At 40.4% G+C, this 19067-nt stretch overlaps 2 protein-coding genes across 2 annotated transcripts; one reads left to right on the forward strand and one right to left on the reverse strand.

The window, feature by feature from the left end:
• Positions 1–675: 675 nt before the first annotated feature.
• psma8 (proteasome 20S subunit alpha 8) lies at positions 676–4112 on the reverse strand. Its single transcript, XM_022202704.2, has 7 exons — positions 3895–4112; positions 2659–2785; positions 2375–2499; positions 2094–2216; positions 1854–1973; positions 1239–1301; positions 676–1150 (listed from the first exon to the last, which is right to left on the reverse strand). The coding sequence occupies exons 1-7, from the start codon at positions 3994–3996 to the stop codon at positions 1055–1057; spliced, it is 756 nt and encodes a 251-aa protein (XP_022058396.1). The 5' UTR covers positions 3997–4112; the 3' UTR covers positions 676–1054.
• A 590-nt stretch (positions 4113–4702) lies between these two features.
• LOC110956941 (SS18 subunit of BAF chromatin remodeling complex) lies at positions 4703–17317 on the forward strand. Its single transcript, XM_022202718.2, is given in 11 exon segments — positions 4703–4891; positions 5367–5443; positions 5538–5622; positions 6898–7054; positions 9893–10123; positions 10267–10437; positions 10752–10829; positions 12351–12473; positions 14376–14468; positions 14471–14505; positions 15763–17317. Coding segments are annotated over 11 exon segments (1146 nt in total). The 5' UTR covers positions 4703–4822; the 3' UTR covers positions 15790–17317.
• The last annotated feature ends 1750 nt before the right edge of the window (positions 17318–19067 follow it).

Genomic DNA, 19067 nt, shown 5'->3' on the forward strand with positions numbered 1-19067 from the left:
CACCCACTCAGGAAATCCTGGCTTGGGGAGATGACTCTAAATGAAGGACTTTACCATTCACCATTATGTCTTTGGTGAGAGTCAGAGGGAACCCCCGGGGCTCTTCAGCACAGCACGGCACAACTTTTCAAAGGGCTCCAGATTAAAGTCACTGAAAGTTCCCACTGGGGTCTGAGGCCAGGATCCCATTAAGCAGCCCTACCACACCGCCGGCCATAATTGTGTCGTTGAGAATTCAGAGCAGTGGTTGCTTGATAAGCGAATTTAGGGTGAAATAAAAAAGGAGAGGCAAAAAGGGGTCTCGTTGGGCCACCATTAGACACTTCATTCACTCACCACTAATTTGTTTTAAATGACTGAGGGAAAGGTGAGCACTTTATAAAGCAATCCAAGCTACCTTCTTTTCTCCCCATTTCCAGGTCTGTGCAACAGAATGCTGATAAATGAAAAACACTGCAGTTTATAGCCACACACTAAGTGCCACCAGTAGTGTTTCAGACTGCTGCGGGTATTTTCACGGAGTAGAATAATCTATTACACCCTCTAAACTAATCTTAAAGGAACTGGTCAGTGTTAAAAGTTGCATCGTTAGTAATGACAGTTTCACTCATAGTCTTATAAATACAAGTCGAGTGCGCCCATTAAACACAACAGATTTTTTTTAAACTACAAACATACAAACAAGTCCAATTTTATTGAGTATTCAGTTTGTTATGATTCTGAAAGTCACATACAGTCTATTTCAACACTTGAGATTCATTGCCATCAGAGCTGTTTGGTAAATGATACAAAAAGAAAAACCTCTTGCAAGCATTATATAAGGCCTAAACCATAACTTGAGATGTATGTGTGTTCACACAACACTAACAGTTGGAAGTACAAGAACATGGTCCTTTGTAACTGTTGCAGCATTACTTAGGCAACATCAACAAATCTCAAGTTGTGATTCAGGTCTTTACAATGAGATAAATGAGTAAACCCTCGGAAACATACTAATATTTGGAACCCAAATATGCTGTGGTCATCCAAGTGCAATAAAGAAAACTTCTTGGCTTTAAGTGGATTTTTTCTGCTTCTTCTTCTCTGCCTCCTCCTCTTTTTCCTTCTCGATCTCAGTCACCAGGGTCTCGATTTCCTTGGATTCCAAAATCTGCAAGCAGACAAAATACCTGTTAGCTCATGTGCAAACTAGAACTAGTAGAAAACAACACTAAAGCCAAATTTGCCTCACGGATTACCTTCAGTGGCTGATTCCGTCTGATAACAGCAAGTTCAATATTTTTTCCTCCTGACTGGACGACCTGTGATCAGCAAAAAAAAAAAAAAAAAAAGTTTTTTAATACAATGCCTAATTCAGTAATAATACTAATGATTTAGCATTTGATTAACTGTTTCAAGACCCTTTGCACAGGCAGCAATTAAAACAGCAATTACATTTAATTTCTATAAATAGATAAATCACTCAATGTAACAATACACACAAGATCACATCTCTCCTGAAATGTAGCATCTATTGTATTTGTTTCATTTTCTGTGTTCATTGCCTGCACTTAGGCAGGTTCACCAAACTACAGGAAGCAAAGTCCCACATGAAAACACAACAGCAGAACATGTTTGTCTGGTAGCAGTCAGTGCTTGTTAATAAATTCACTCATGGTAGATGGAAATACATTTGAAGTGAATATGCCTCTTGTCAATTTATGAAATACTGTGTTAAAATTTTAAACTAAAAAAAACTGTTTGTTAGCGGGTTAATCCTACTTTGAAGCAGATGATTATTCTATCTCCGTATATAATTAATGACAGAGAGTCTAAGCCAAATATGGCAGTACAATGACTAAAAGTGACCTTACCTCAAGCAACGCTTTGATGGCCAATTTGATTGCCTCGTTGTCGCCAGCAATAGCTTCATCTGTGTAATTCTTCTCCAAGAACTCTCTCACAGTTTTTGCACTACGGCCGATCGCATTAGCCTTATTATTTCAACAATAAACACAAAAGTCAGTTAATAATAATTTGCATACTGATGAGATAATTCTTCAGCAAGTCTTACAAGAAAACCTGCGTAGTATACAAAGCGAAAACCCACTGACCTTCCAAGCATGATAGGTTCCTGACGGGTCTGTCTGGTACAGCCTGGGAGTTCCATCGTAGTCAAAGCCAACAATTAACGCAGAGATGCCAAATGGCCTGCGTCCATTGCTTTGAGTGTAGCGCTACAAATATGACAAATATATAAAAATCATCCCTTGTTTGCAGCTATGCAGAATAAAAACATCAACCAGGGTGTAGATGACAAATGCCAATAATGTTCTTGTCCACTGACGAAGACGCTAGCATGAAAAAATGAATTATTGTCAAGAAAGCTACATACCTGTTTCAGTGTAGCTATGTAGCGTGTGATGTATTCCACTGTCACTGGGTCCTCAACCGTTAGCCTGTGGCTCTGGCACTCAACGCGAGCTCTGTTTATCACAATACGAGCATCTGCTGTCAGACCTTAAGAACAAGTAAAGAGGTTAAGTGGTTAGACAATGAAGAATAAAAATACAATGTGAAATTTAGGAAACAAGTATTTTGTGCTATAGATGGCTACTATCTCATGTCAAATATTGTAGATATTTTCACAGATCAAAAGAAATGTGGTAACTGAGGTACCTGCAAACGCCATGCAGACGTGCTCGTCCAGCGCACATATTTTGCGGACTGTTCTTTCCTCCTGTAACTTTGCTACAGATTTCTTCTCCACACCAAGGACAACGATGTCCTTACCTCTGATTCCCACCTGCATAGGAGGACAAAAAAAAGCATTTAAATTAATTCCTAAATATTGACAACATATTATATTTCCATCTAATGGGCTGGCAGTTTGTGTGGTGTATTGATGCAAGTATCCAGAATTCCAAAGAAAATTACTTTACAGAATGAGTCAATGTCAGTAAGGAGGTGACTAAATAATTTGTATTTCACACAGTAAACTAAAAGCACATGTATTGTCCCTTCAGCTCATTTTTGACATCTGAGAAAGATCTGTGTTCCTCAAAATTTCCTGCATACTGCAAAAAAGAAAAGGTTACAGGTTTCAGGAACCCAAACAGCCTCGACAGTGCCCTCTACAAGGTTACACCTATCAGTTTATGAATAAGGCAGATCAGAGCAATATATGACATTTCACTCAACAAAACTGATCAGCCATTATTTAAGTTCCCCCTAAACAGTTATTTCGAAAAGGTAGGACTTTCTTTTGCATACAATCGTATACATTACATAACACCTGTAGATGGACAACAGTTATTCCTGCACTTCCTATAAAAGGCAAAACACACACTAATACAAAGGAAGTTATTTGTAGCCTGGTAATCTGCCACTGCAGTAGCTCGATAAGTAGGTGGCAAATGTATAGATAATAAACGGTGTTTGAAACACAAATGAATTCACTGCTCTTGTTGTACAGCCTAATGCACTAAAAGTACCATGTAGACGTTACCCAACGTCTAAGCTATGGTTAAATGGATAGAAAATGTGAGGAACAAAACTCAACTTGCAAACCGCATATAAAAATCAATTATTGTTTCTCTCATTTATTGTTAGAGTGAAACTGAAAGCACTGTGAGTGACACAGCGACAAAATGCTTGCTAAGGATGCCTTCTTCTCATTTTCATTAATAAAATATTCTCTCCATCTGAGAACTACACGTTAGCACTTCAAGAAGCTCGCAGCATATGGCAACACAGTTTTATGTGTAGCAAGCTGTTCAACAAGACAATTTGCTAAATACATGAGAAATTACAGTGAATGCTAGCGGCTAGCTGCTCGGCTAACTGACGTTGGCAAATTAGCGACATCCATGTTGCTAATGTTAGCTTTAGCATTAGTTTGATTTAAATACCTACCGCTGTAGAACCTTTCTTTACAGCTTCTTGTGCATACTCCACTTGAAAGAGATGACCATCAGGAGAAAATACAGTAATTGCTCTGTCATATCTTGCCGCCATTGTACAGCAAGGCACGGACAATCACAAGTAAAACTAGAAACCACTACCAAATGATTCAGCTAGTTAGCAACAAACCGCTCACTCCTTGTGTTGAAAACAGCGCATGCGCATGACCTCTGAACTGGGGAGATACCAAAAGTCTGTTATCCAGTGGAAAGTTGTGATTAAAGCACAACAGACCGCACGTAATTCAAGTGGCTTGTGTTTTCTGCGAGTGTAATATATTTCAATCTAAAGTTAAAAAATAAAGACAAAGATATAATTTTATTTCTGATATGAATTCACTCGGTACATTTGTTAGGCCACTGTGGAATAAGAGTGCGATAAGGTTGAACTAATACGCTTAAAACAAGCACTAAAAAGACTGAATCAACCATTATTCCCTAAAAATATCTGCAACATTATTATTTCTATAGACATACAGCAGAGTATCTATGGTAGAGCTCCTACTGTGTTTCCCCTTTTGTTGATCACTCCCATGGCCTCTTGGTCTCGCTCTGGACTGTTCCATTATTCGAAAAATAGGTGACATTGTAATTAATTTACGGCAAATTGTTTTTGCTTCTAACTATCTATATCAATTCGCGTAATTATTATGCATTTTCTGAAATTAATGTCGTCACCATATATGAATGTATAACCAAAATAAGCAATAGTCATCTACTGTGTTTTTCAATGTACTGCTCTCCCCCCAGAACGGACCACTGCATTATGAAATTGCATCGTATTTCTGAACTGTTTGATCTGAGTTCTACCGATTTGTTCAGTGTGTTAGCTACTTTTGACTTTTATGCTGTAGTCCACTTTAATTTCATACAGTATCACCATGTCGGTGGCGTTTGCACCTCACAGGCAGCGCGGGAAGGGTGATATAACACCCGCTGGAATACAAAAGGTAATTCATCTTTTTAGCGCGTCGCAGGATGGAGGCTATGGTATGAAACGCTGCTAGCCGTTTAGATAATCAATGTAGCAGTGCCCATCCAAGTCCGACAGTGAGCAGATCGGAAACAATGTTAAAGGGTCAAAGCGCGGTGAATATGAACCTCCCTGGAATCAGGGCGCCATGTGTAGACAGCGTGACTTAGCTCGGTTTGTCGAGCTAATGTAGAATTATATTTTAGATGAATGGAGGCCTGCGGTTTTGTTAGCAGAAGACGGCTAGCTAGCGAGACGCGTCTTTTGTTAGCTAGAAACGCACACTCACATTTCACAAAAACGCCCCCTTTTGTTTTGAAATTACGCCAGGATAACCTTCAGCAAGCAAAGGACTAACCATGCCGAATGCTCTTGTGTTCACAGTTTTAAATTTGTCATTTCGTCAATCAGAATTACACATGTGACATAAATATCTACGTTCGCTTTTGCAGTTACTTGATGAAAACAACCAGCTGATTCAGTGTATAATGGACTTCCAGAGTAAAGGCAAAACAGCAGAATGTTCACAGTATGTTAATGAATTCTTGTTTTTTCTACATGTTCCATTAATTTTGATTTCACATAGCCACAAAGCCTGTATTGATGACTCTCCTCCTGTTCAGGTATCAGCAGATGCTGCACAGAAATTTAGTGTACCTGGCCACGATAGCAGACTCTAATCAGAACATGCAGTCTCTCCTCCCTGCTGTGAGTATTGGTCCTTGCTAAATGATCTGAGTGAATGAGTTGTTTATAATTATGTGGCTTCTTAGCTTTATAAGTTTATGAAGTTCAACTGTAACTGTTAAAGTTTTGTATTAGATTATGTCCTAAGCAAGCCACTTGGGTTTAGGTAAATCACCTGAAACAATACTAAAGAAATCTACTTTTTTTGAAGAAAATTCTCAGATGTCAGAGTAATATTGTGTCAAAAAACTGCAAAGTTACACTGGCAGCTCATCAAATGTGTCATTTTAGTTTTAGTTACATGTGGTGATTGACTCTTTTTTGTTGCTGTTGTTGACAAATCCAGTCTAACTTGCTGTCACCTGTTAATGACATAAGTACCATAAGTGTTGCTAGTGATAAGTTCTACTGCTCAGCATTTGAAAATTGTTGTCTACTGTCTTACATGCTTCTCATGGGAGCTTTTCAAAGTCTGGAAAACTTTATTGATGGTCCCATGTTTTGGTGTGTTGAATCTAGCATCTTTTAAGTTTTCCTCATACAAATGAAGCAAAAGCCTTGATCTTGTCTTTTTGTTGCAAATATATGCACATTTATTTGTTAAGTCAATCAGTGTATTGTAAGTCTCAGAATGCTATGGATATTCTTTGCAAATATATTGCAGTATTCCTTGAAGTGGACATAATGTGTTATTTGTTATTGTGTGTGTATGTGTGTGTGACAATGAGAGATGTGCGTTGTAAATGTATGTAAAACAAGATTTTTCTTGGCTCAGAATGGGCCTTTGTAGTGATGACTACTATGACTGGTGCACTTAAAGTAAGTGCAAAGAATCTCTGTTGTCTTAACTGACAGAACTCTATGAAATGTCCTGTTATTTCTGACTGTTTCATAAGCAGAAATATCCTTTATGCTTTAATTAGTGAAACTCCACTTAACAAAATTAGTTACAAAAATGAATTTCTTGTTTTATCCCCAATTTGCATTATTATGGTGCTTGTTAAAAACCTTTTTGGGCTGGTCTAAAAATCTGTGTAAAAGTGACTCTTTGAACCAAAAGCTAATTTTTTAAGTAGCTATTAGTTAAGTCATCGTATTGTGGTTGACTATGTTGGAACACACATATTCTTGATTGTGTCGTCTCTGATTGATTTAATCACATCAAAGTTAAACTCATTTGCAGCAGAGAGATCTTGACTTTTGTCAGCTTTTTTCTTGAGTCTTCACTTTTGAGTGGCTCAGATGTGTTTGTAGACGGCTGATGTGTATTTTTGTGTCTGTGTTGTGTGCCTACAGCCGCCCACTCAGAACATGCCGATGGGCCCTGGTGGGATGAACCAAAGTGGGCCCCCTCCTCAGCCTCCTCATGGTCACAACATGCCCTCTGAGGGGATGGTTAGCGGTGGCCCTCCAGCCCCACATATGCAGAACCAGATGAATGGACAGATGCCTGGTAAGCAACTCCCCCACCTCAACTTCCATTACTTGTCTTTCTCTCCTTTCTCTTTCTCCTTCTCGCTCAGTTCCTGTCTCACTTGAGTTGCCTAGCAACACCACAGAACTGTGAGGGAGGTCGCTCTGCTCGAGGATGATGTCACCGATTTGCCAGCTGTGGTGGTCTTAGACATGCTCTCCATTTCTACCATAGTTTATACATATTTCTCTACAGTTCTATCTTTTTTTTTTTTAGACATTTTGTTGTTTTTTTTTTGTTAATTTCGGTATTACAAACACCAAATAGGTATTTGGTCAAGAAAAGGCATTGCCATTTGTATCACACACACAACACAAGTCAGGGGCTCTTTGTCATAGACCACTATAGTATATACTTTAGCCGTGCTACCTAGTCTCGTTTTCAAATTTATATTGAGTCATTCAACAGGGGTAATAGCTTCTGACCTTCAGCATTATGGCCATGCATTCAAGCACCATCATATTCATTCATTTCTGAAGCTTCTTGCTCAGTACTGAATGACTCAATATGTCTGGTTATTTATTGTAGCTGTTTGGAGTGTAGGTACTGTCCTCGAAATTATGGCCAGTTTGGAGTAATTTTATAGCTCCTGCAAAGTAAAAAGAGTGGCCACCCCGTGGTGTTAATTCTCACTTCATACAAACAAATTTTGAAATATTTGATTGTTGTTCACTTTCTTTTGTATTTATTTCCTTTGCCCTTGTACGATGTTAACATTTTTGTTATTCATCCAGTGTTCGTGGGTCTGGTCTACCTGCTGTATTTTGGGGTTTTTAATTCAACACAATCAAGCACTTTTATGTTAAAATATTCTACAGATGTTTACTTCATCCCAATTACAAGCAACATAAACAGCATTTATAGTTAATATTTGCTCTTTACCTTTGCTTAGATTACATTTAGCAATTAAACTTTTTGCTTTTTAACAAAACATATTTTTAAAAAATCAATTATAATCAAGATATGAGTGGAGAAAAAAATTCGATGGAAGTTTTCCAGAGTCATTGTTGCACGGAAAAGTTCTCTGCCAGTTTCTGCGTCTCACAGGGATTCTGTAGATTCCCCTTTGGATCTGAAAACTCCAACAAGGATATGAACCCCAAAGTAGATATGTAAACAGGTTTAGTCCATTGTCTTCCACCTCTCTTTTTAAAAATACTCCTTCCTTCTAAATTAGTGCAATCCAGAATACTTTTCTGAATGGAATCTGGAATGAAAAGCTCAAAAGAAGGCTTGATGTCATGCACATAAGTCACTGCTATCCCTGTTGGCCCTGGTTGCATCCTTATCACATTGGCAGCCATGTGGGGTGCCTAATTTCTTAGGTGAGAAGACCATTCAATCTCGCCTTTTTTTTTTTTTTTTTTGACATCCATATTTCTTCACTTGCTAGCTGCTGACGGCCTTGTTCTGGTCCTGTGACTCGTCTTCGTTTTGGAACTAGCTGATGCTCAATCTCGTTCTCTGCTTCAAAGTCACTGGCAGACTCTGAATTTTTAGAAATGTGATCCCCACATTCTGAAATCTCTTCCTCCACATCATCATCAAACGCTTCTCTCTCTCCCAAAATCACCTGCAAGGCCCTCTGAACAGTGAATCTTTTGGCCATCTTGGTCAATTGTGATAAGGACCCACATCGGCAAAGCTGTATTTATTGTGTCCCGCAACCAGTTTGCAGCTGGGATAGAGTATGAGGAAAACATAGACTGGTTCCCACAAAACAGAGGGGGTAAAATTTGCGGCAGTGTCAGAGCAGACGATGTTGGTACTTGAATTTTGCAATAATGTTGCAACTACAGGGGCAGAAACACAAAACGCACACTTATACGCGCACACACACACACAGTAGGACAGTGTAAAGGTACTGAGGACCTGCAATTTCCACACTTGTATTAGCCCTGGGTCCAGTAGATTTGAACATCCTGTCTGTAGTATACATGTGTAGGAGGGGTGTAGAGTGTGTGATCAGTGTGGTCATCATGTATGTTCTTCACAGAAAATGAGCCCAGGCCAGTGAATCTGAAAAAATAATTCATCATCATATCATTTTTCTTTTGATACAAAAATGAGAGGTTCCCACACACCCAAACACCATACAAGGGTATCACAAAAGAGAAATGGATTAAAAGAAAATGCAAGCATACATTAACTTGTTGAACAGATCTGGATACTGACATCAGATCAGTAGGTCTTTGCCTTCACATCAGTTGCTATTATTAATATGTGTTGTAGCCACAGTTTGATCTGATCTTAACGGGCAAATGAATTAGGCTAAACTGGTTGTCCCATCACTATACATGGCTCATCAGACCATGCAACCCACCTAACTTTTAAAAAAAAATTATTTTATTTAACCTTTATTTAACCTGGTAAGTTGGCTGAGAACTGATTCTCATTTTTAATTAAATTGGTTGGCAAGGGGAATTGAAGTTGGATGACCTTTCAACTTCTGATCTGATGCTTTTTCTTCAGAATGTGGTCATATTGTACAGATAACTTATACATCTGTCTGGGATTTGATCAGTGTCAGACTGACTACCTCCAAATCTGATCTGGCTGAATCCCAATCCCTATGCATTCTGTGTGCCTTTTATGCTATTTATTAACATGCATTTTATCTCATTAACAAAAGTTCTAACTGGATACGGATTGCATTTTAATATTATATTAGCAGGAAATTGCATATATAACTGCAGTAAAGGAGAGATTCAAATGTACCACTGTGTAATAAAGAACTGTGTACTACTGTCTTTTTTTTGGTTTGTTTTTTTTTCTTTTTTCCAATAATCATGAGTCTCTTGTACTTCTTTTTTCCAGGTCCTAATCACATGCCCATGCAAGGTCCTGGTCCAGGCCCCAACCAGCCCCCAAACATGCCCAGTGGCACTATGAATATGCCCCCCAGCAGCCATGGCTCGATGGGTGGCTACAATCACACTGTCCCGTCCTCCCAGGGCATGCCAGCTCAGAGCCAAATGAATATGACCCAGGGGCAACCCATGGGAAACTATGGGCCTCGTCCAAACATGAACATGCAGCCCAATCAAGGTAAAACAACAATTTCTTGGTATCCATGCGGTTGTGTTGATTTCCTTATCGTCTCATTTACCAGTGTTTGTGATTAGCCACATACAGCTTGAATAACCATCTTGTACAGTTTGAGAGTTAGCTCATTGCTGGTTGTATCGCAGGCCCAATGATGCACCAGCAGCCTCCATCACAGCAGTATAACATGCCTCCTGGTGGTGGCGGACAGCACTACCAGGGACAACAGAACCCAATGGGTATGATGGGCCAGGTCAACCAAGGGAATCATGTCATGGGACAGAGGCCAATGCCTCCCTACAGACCCCCACAGCAAGGTATACCCCTCAGAGTGTGACTCTTATGTGTGCAAGTTGTGAGTGTTGGTCTTTCTTCTCCCTAACCCACCCTCTTGCATTTCTTACTCTTGTTCCTTTCCTCTGTTTACACTTCTGTAGCTCACAGACATCTTGATGACTAAAGATGTATCCTAAAGCCTCCAGCCTCTATAAAATTAGTCACGTGACCAAAAGAAAGCTTTCTAACAAGAACTAGCGGCAAGGAATCCATCCTCTCTACTCTTCCCCTCACACAACCAGTCCAACAACACCTTGAATCTACTTGTGTGTATGTTGTGTGTATGTGTATGTAGGACCCCCTCAGCAGTACCCAGGGCAGGAAGACTACTATGGGGACCAGTACAGTCACGCAGGACAGGGAGCCTCAGAAGGTAGGAGAACCCTCCAGTCACTTGGAGAAAACCATCAACAAATCCAACCCAGGAGTTGTGTTAAAACACAAATGATGCAAAGAAACTGCAGCAAAGGCAAACTTTCAGTTTCTTCATTATTTTCTGGGGAAATCAAAGTGAATTTGGGCTCAAAGACTAAATATGGTGTCTGATTTTGAGGAAACATCCACATGCCAGAGGTGCACCCTATTTCAGTTGTGTAATGCGACCCCCCACCCCCACCCAGCCCCACCCCAGCCCCCAAAGTCATGACAGGTACTTGACCTGTTGGTGTGAAAGAAAAGGCAGGGACAGTCATATCTTAGTCTTAATGGTGGAAGCTGTATGAAAATTATATTACAGACAAATAGTAATCCTTTAGATTCTCACTGGAAAAAAATGCCATGTGATACTTAATACTTCTGAGCACATGGCATTCTACTTGAATGGGTTTTCGGTGAAGTAGCAATTTAGTGTATTCATATTCTGCATAAGCACTTCTAATCATGTGCACCCACAGTAAATAAGTAGTGTTATTATGGAAGCACAGCACTAGTGACATGTAAACCACTGACTGTTTTTCCAAAACATGGCACCATTGCATTCTCCTTCAAATCTATACAAGCAGCTGTTACACTGCAGAGTGTCTCCATGTTGATGTGTTTAGTGACGTTCTATTGCCAAGATGAAAATCCAAAAACTCCTTCTCTTTCTTTGTCCAATTAACATTTACTTTTTGTGGTTTGTTTTTTTGTCTTGTTTTTACCCTCTACTGACTACACTATTTTCCTTTGACCTTTCAAACACAACTGTTTTGCTTTTGTTTTTGAAATAAATAAATTGCAGTCATTTTGACATTTAAAAACAAAACAAAACATGAATTTCTAAAATATTGCTGTTCGGAATTCTGCTATCAAGACACTATTTTATTCTAGGAACTTCTCAATGATGGTTTGTGTTTCATTTTATTCTGCTGAGATTACTTTTACTGTTGTAAATTCCAGGCAATACACGAATAAACTGAAGGTATTCATTTAGGTTCTAATGAATGCAGTTTGCAGCCACTGTATTCTAATGAAGGCATTCATAGGCCATAGGAGAATTCCTCACAACAGTGCTGTAATAGATAACATCTTTATACCTTCCTCATGTGTGCTCAGGATCATTTTGACATTGATTTGTTTAAGCATTCATTTATGTAAATAAAGATGCACTTTTGTTACCATTTATAGTACAAACATATAGATTATCACATCAGAATTTGTATCCAAACATTTAATCACAGTGCGTGATACTTAAATGATAGCAAGACACTGACTATAAATGAGTTAAAGCACTCTAGTGTGTGTCATTTATGGTCAGTTGGTATCAGATCCTAGTATACTTTTAACAGTAAAATTGGTCCCTAAGTAACACCATTTTAAGAATCTTCACTTAATGTCTGTGTCTGCATTGCTATTGTGCTGTAGTTGTGAACATGTTGCTCATATTGCCTGACGTTACCACCCCCCCTCCTTGAAGGTAATGCCCAGTATGGCCAACAGCAGGAAGCGTACCAGCAAGGCCCTCCCCAGCAGCAGGGCTATCCTCCTCAACAGCAGTACCCAGGTCAGCAGGGCTACCCACCACAGCAGCAGGGTTACGGTGAGTTACTTTTTCCTGAATAGAGGCCCGTGTTTGTCCTGTAGGAGGCACCATCAGCTCTCTCCTTGGATGCATTTTTATTAGCTGGTGAATACTAATTCCTCCTGAGTGAGTTGGTGGTTGTTGTAACTGTGCCAAGTGCATGTCAAGACATCATCAAGAGCAAGGAATTAAAGGACCACCTTAATGAATGGTTAGGGGATTCAAGCTTGGTGGAGGAGACGTTTAATCAGCAGTGGTGGATAGCGACACATTAGAATTTCTCCTGGTGCTTCAGTTTGATGTAACGCACTGTTCTCAGGAAGTAGGAGAGCAGCTCTGGTTAATGTGCTTAGAAATTGGGGAAAGGATGTGCAGACTGCTCACAACGAAATGTTGAAGTCTGCATTTTGATTAAAGAAACATCTTAGGTCTCATTATATTTGGCACTCATGACAAAAAAGGCAAATTATAAAGTGGTAAAATAATTCTTCAAGACGGACATCTCTTAATTGACTGGCTATTAATGATCTTTGTTTTCTAACGTTAGAGTTTGTACTTTGAGATTAGGGCTGGCCCGAATAGCAGTTTCCTGACTCCGGATATTTGGAACGATGAATGACAAATATTCAGATTGATTTGTGATGTCCGATGGTGGTGGTGAGGGGGTGGGGAGAATCCAAATATTCGGAACTCAAAATAAATATTCGGATACCACCGTAACGGCCGAAAATTCGGATGTTCAGGTCCAGCCCTATTTAAACCAAAGTCAATAAAATGTATCTAAACATATTTGACTGGAAATGTAAGAATAGTTCTTAAAGCTCAACGGGCTTTTTTCCTCATCCAATTTTTCACTGGAACTTTCCATCGCTCACCCTCTGTCTGAGCCAGAGCTCATGTTAGTAATGAGCTAGTAGAGAGGCAGAGGCTGTGAGGTGAGATCCATCTGGCACACACACATGCTTGCTCTCTCAGGCCCCCACAAGGTTATACGCAACAGCATAAGGCATTATGAGCGCCTAACGATGCTGCGTGGGCCTCATTTGACTTCAACCCCAGTCAGGCTTTGCTTGGTCCTTCACGGCGTCTGTAAAGATAGCTGCAGTGTACGGGGGCTGATGAAGAGATTTTTTTATTTATTTATTTTTAAATGGCGCTTGCTCCTCTAATGGAGACCACCAGAATCTCCTTGATGTCTCCTTGCATTAGGGAACCACTGGCTTCATCCCGACTCACTCATTCATTACTGAGTCAGGCGTTGTGGAGGCAGCCTAAACAAATAGGTCTGACATATCTGCCATCCTCTTTTTGTCATCCATCAGCTTTTTATTGCAGTAAATTAATAGCGATTCCCCAAAGTTCTCTGGATAACAAATATGAAGCAGAGACAGTTAATGAGCAAAACTTGGGATATCTACACACTGGGTTCTTTTGTTTGAGCATAAAGCTGAGTTTCATTCAAACACCTCTTCCTCAGCAGGTAGAGATGGAGCAGGTGATAATGTGAATACTGGTTGCACCAAGTTGGTCTCCAATGTAAATCTCTGCTCATACATATTTCAACTGGAAGTAATCTTTTGAGTGGGCTCAGGTTTGTCATTTTTTTGTTCACATTAGATGTTGGGTTTTTTTTTTTTCACCCCTTTTATGCACAACATGGGGCAAAAGTGACTGAAATCCAACGGGAAATGGGTATCTCCTGACCCACACTGCACATCAGAGTTAACTGCTCCTGTATTCAAAATAAAGTGCCCATGTTGACCAGTATTTGTGTGCTGCTGGAAACAAAACGTGCAGACAGTTTTAGAAGAAGTTCAATCCTCTGTTTGTGTTGTAACATATATTTTTAAAGGTCCATAGGTACCTTTAAGGCTGTCAGATGTAGATCATTTTAAATTAAATTCTTGATGTCTGTTGTAGGTCCCTCTCAAAGTGCCCCAGGACAGTATCCTAACTATCCTCAGGGGCAGGGGCAGCAGTATGGGGGCTATCGCCCTCCTCAGCCCGGACCCCCCAGGGCCAGCAGCAGCGCCCGTACGGTTATGACCAGGTGAGTATAGCCACAACACTGCAGAGCCACAGAGACTAGCCTAAACAACAGACTTAGTTTGTCCCTTTTTATATTTATTATCAGACTGAGCTGTGTATTTTGTGTAGTTCTCAGTGAGACCAGAGATCAATGTCAATGAAGTTAGAAGGTAAACATTAAAAGGTAGTATGTTATGCATGCTGTCATCATATTGGGTGGTTAAATCTGTTCTTCCCAAAGAGTGTATGTGTTAGTATTGTCTTTCACTTGTTAAACTGAGTCTTGGTTATATATTCTGGCTAATGTGGTATGCCATTCCAGTGAAATATGAGGGCTTTAAAGAGGATGCTTCCTTAAACTTGATGCAGACTGCTCTAGTGTTTAAAGGGAGATCTATTTGTTGCCCTGTATTTCCTGTGGTCTTATGTGGGGACCACAGCTACACTTTGATATCTTTATCTTTGAATATTCAGGGGCACATGAGGAAATAAAGACCCGGGGATTTGAACCCCTGACTAGCTCTGTAAGAAGCAAAGGTAATGGTTGCTGTGAAGACCTCAACGTCCAATCTAGACGCTTGACCACCTAGCCTTAATTTGCATTTGTTATGTTTCTTCTGTCTCTCTTATGTCTTTATCCTTTCCCATCTTTCTTTTTCTTAAGTTTTTCCTTTTCTTAATTTTACTCTTGTTTTGTTATTAACCAGGGGTCGAATCGTAAGTCATGAGGTCCAGAAACACAGCATGCTTAGTCTGCAGTGAGACAGCCAAAAGCTCACATGCTTTGACTGTGTCTGTAAGCTCTTCAATTTACAAGACTGGTTTTCAGAACTATTTTGATAAATCATTATCTGAATTAAAATGTTAAATGTATCAGACTGTCAAATCATTCTTTCTGAATTGGTTTCCATTGCATTTTTCATTAATGCCAGACACGTACTTCGACCCCTGTTCTGGAATGCATCAAATACTGTTTATTACACTGAATTTGTGTCACTTGAAACTAGTGTCTACTAGTTAGTAAGGAATATCGTCCTCTACCATGCTGCTGCCGAAACCTAAGGTATCAAGTTAGCATTTAGAGCTCACAAGTTGTGAGGCCATGCTGCCACCTGCTGGTTAATACCAGTCAGTGCAGGCATAAATCATGGTTTGCAGTAGGATATGGTTGAAACCACAGATGTTTGTTTGCACTCTGTTGAGATTTGTGAACATAAGCTTTTGCTTTGTGTTTTTTGACAAGATCAGTAACATGAGTCTGTCGTATTTCTCTCCACAGGGCCAGTATGGAAATTACCAGCAATGAGAGATGGTCAGCATTCTCCACAGCTCTGCTCTTTCAGAGCTCTGACCTCTGGTCAACTGCTAAGCAGACTTTAATGATGGTTTCAGCTCACTGAGATTCTCTCGGACACAAACACACAACACTCAAAAATACAAGATACATTTTCCCTCTCTCTTTGGGCTTTTATCCCTGCCTACAAAATGGTTGTTCATCATGTACATTGACATGACAGTGTCAAAGTGCATGACTCACCCTCTGGTCCAGTATGTCTCAAAGCAGCAATGCCTTAAAAGTGGAACTGCCTTATCCTTTAGCATTGCAGATTGTGAAATGGGCTAACAAAATTTTGAATAGCAGATGATTTAAATGTACAGTTTCATTTTACTGTGGTGCATTGTTTCTCTATCCTTCAACTCCCTGATCATAAGAAGCAATAATGCCAGCAGTAGGGAAACATGTGGGGACTTTTAGATGAAATAATGCACCAGATGAACTTCCAGCTAGGCCATGGTACATGTCTTGATGTATGTGATGATGTAAAAATATATTTTATGCTTTTTAGATCAAGCTAACTTTGTATAAGACATTGGAAACTAGTACTAAAGCTGTGTTGTTTATTTCATGAAGTGTATGTGTCAATGTTTTTTTTTTTAAATGCTCTTTAATGACGATCCCATCCAGCACATTTTCTTTGTTGTCGAACTGTGTAACTTTTCACTAAGATCTGCTACTCCAGTGACATGGACACTGAATACTTGATGTGAAAATTATGTGACATGCACAGAAGGTCCTCAAAGAACAAATATGAACAGCAGACCTGAATTTGGAAAACATTTGAGGTCTGAAAAAACTCATAACAATGGCTGTGTTCTGTGTTGAGTTTTGACAACGAAAAAATATTACATTTGGATCAGTAGTAGATTTTGAAAACATTACCTGATAGAGGAATGGCCATTGGCCTTATTTTAAAAATGTACCCGAAGAGGTCATATGTAGCAGGTGCCACTGCAAATTGTAACTTAATGCGTTCTGGAGCCTTTTTTTTTCTGTACAAGCACCTCAGTCTTGTCCATTGACTGCAAATTGGTGAATGGGAAAGGTCAAACTTGGTATAACATATTTCTGACAAGTACTTTGCTTCGTTAGTCTACAATGTTAGTTGGTTAGTTGACAATGCTGGAATCCCTTTCCCCTTTGAATAAACGTCTAAGTTGATGTCATTCAAATAGTGTTGTGTGTGAATAATAAAGATTGTTACTGTCAAATATGTAACATAAGATGTGAAAATAATGTTCTGAAATGGATTCCTTAATTTCACAGTAAAGACTGGTTGTGCAGTTTTATATCACTGGCTTGATATCTGTATTATGGTGCATATTTTATTGATCCCATATGTACAGCGGCATAAAGAAGAGGAATTCAACGTCCTCTGGTATTGTTTATATGGCTGTTTTAATATTTTTCATTCTACACCTCATTGAAGTGGTGGTCACATTTGTGTCATGGCAATGTATAACTGTACATTATAATAAATTGGAAGAATCTTTAATACATTCTGACCTGTGTAATTTATGATGTTTGACCTTTTATTGAGAGGCTGTAAATGTGCAAAAGCATTTATCCTGACGACAACATAAACAAGACGTGCGCTATTGGTGCTGTCATAATGTGACAGTATGATATAATTGTTTTGTCTTCATCGGCTATCTGGTAGTCAGTTTCCAACTGATAATGACCCTGCCCTGCTCAGCAGCATGTCTGCTTTGTCCAGATGCATCCAGAGAGGTCCAGAGCACATTTACACCCAAAATTACCTTCCATGTCCCTCTTTCCCCTTCTGCTCCCTCCAGAGAAGGAGAGGGACTACCTGTCACATTGGGGGGAGTGATACAGATGGTACGCCAGATGTGTGGCCAAAGCACGTGATGGGACAGCGGTGTTGGTGTTAAGAGGGCCACAGACTGCTCGGGTTGCCTTGGTGCCGGTGATGAGTGTGTGCGCAAATGTGGCCGAGCGCAAGAGGAGTGCTTTAAGGAAAGAAGCAGCAAAGTGTGAACTTTTTGCCTATGTTTGAGTTTCGTATGTGCTTGTGTGCGCATTTGTGTATCCCTGCTCAGGTTTAGTGGCGTCGCCTAGTCACCCCACCACCCTGCTGCTTCACAGCTGGCTGCCCCACCCTTCCCAGCTGCCACTGGGGCTCCCCCCGGCCCCTCCGCTTGGCAGAGCTGGCGTTTTGGGCGCTCCCCCACCAGTCCTCCCTGGCAGCTGCTGCCCTCAGCTGCGCTCTCGCAGACGGTATTGGGGTCGGACAAAGTCACTCCTCCTGTGACTGTGTCTGGGGCCGTTGTGGGAGGATGAAGAGGTGGCAAAGAGACTCTCACCTCCTATGAAAGATCTTTAAGCGCACAAGAATTTAAATTGATGGACACACAACTTAAAGCAGAGCAGTGGGGGGGGGGGGGGGGGGGGGACTCTGTTTGGAATTGTATGTATCTGTCTGTGGTGGTTCATTGATGACTCATTCAGTATTCCAAAGCAGAGTCTTCAATTCTGTGAAAGTGAACACTCTGGCTGTGTGGTTGTAAATGAGTTATCAGGGAAGCTTACAGGAGAGCATTACTCCACGCATGTTCTGTGATGGTGAGAGTGAAGTGGCAGCATCATTTAAGAGGATGATTATCTTGTTCAATATTTTGATAATTATAATTCAGGGCACCTTTCAGAGGAGGCTCCTAACCACTGAGGAGAAAATGACATTGTGATCATAGCTGGCAGGCAAGATGTGATCTCTCTCTCTCTCTCTCTCCCTCTCTCTCCCACTAACTCTCCTTTTCACTCTCTCATACCCACACTCTCAGTGTGACAGAAAGTCTATGGGGAGGTATAAGAGGTAGTTATGGGGGGAATGCAGCAGCCTCCACAGTTTAATTGGAGATGTGTCACACTAAATAAATGGTGCAAAAACAAGCGCTGACTGGAGGCTTGAGGGAGGGGCCCTGGGGATGCAGCCTGTTTTATTGGGCAGGAGCTTTGCACCGCTCCAGGGTGAAACGGGGCTATGCACTGCTGAGATACCCTCCAACCACCAAACCACCAGGCCTCCCAAAGACTACTGTGGAGGAAAAAAAGACAAAGGCATCCATTTCGCTCTGCAGAAGAAGAAGAAGAAAAAAAAGCATCTTACTGGTGCCATGGAGAAGGTGTGGGTGAACAGGGTGACCTGGTTGTTCCTCATCCAATAAGGGCCAAATCATTGTCCTCATCTGCAATTTCAATTTCTGCACACTGGCGAACAAATC

This window comes from Acanthochromis polyacanthus, chromosome 9 (genome assembly GCF_021347895.1).
Source record: "Acanthochromis polyacanthus isolate Apoly-LR-REF ecotype Palm Island chromosome 9, KAUST_Apoly_ChrSc, whole genome shotgun sequence".
NCBI classification, from domain to species: Eukaryota; Metazoa; Chordata; class Actinopteri; family Pomacentridae; genus Acanthochromis; species Acanthochromis polyacanthus.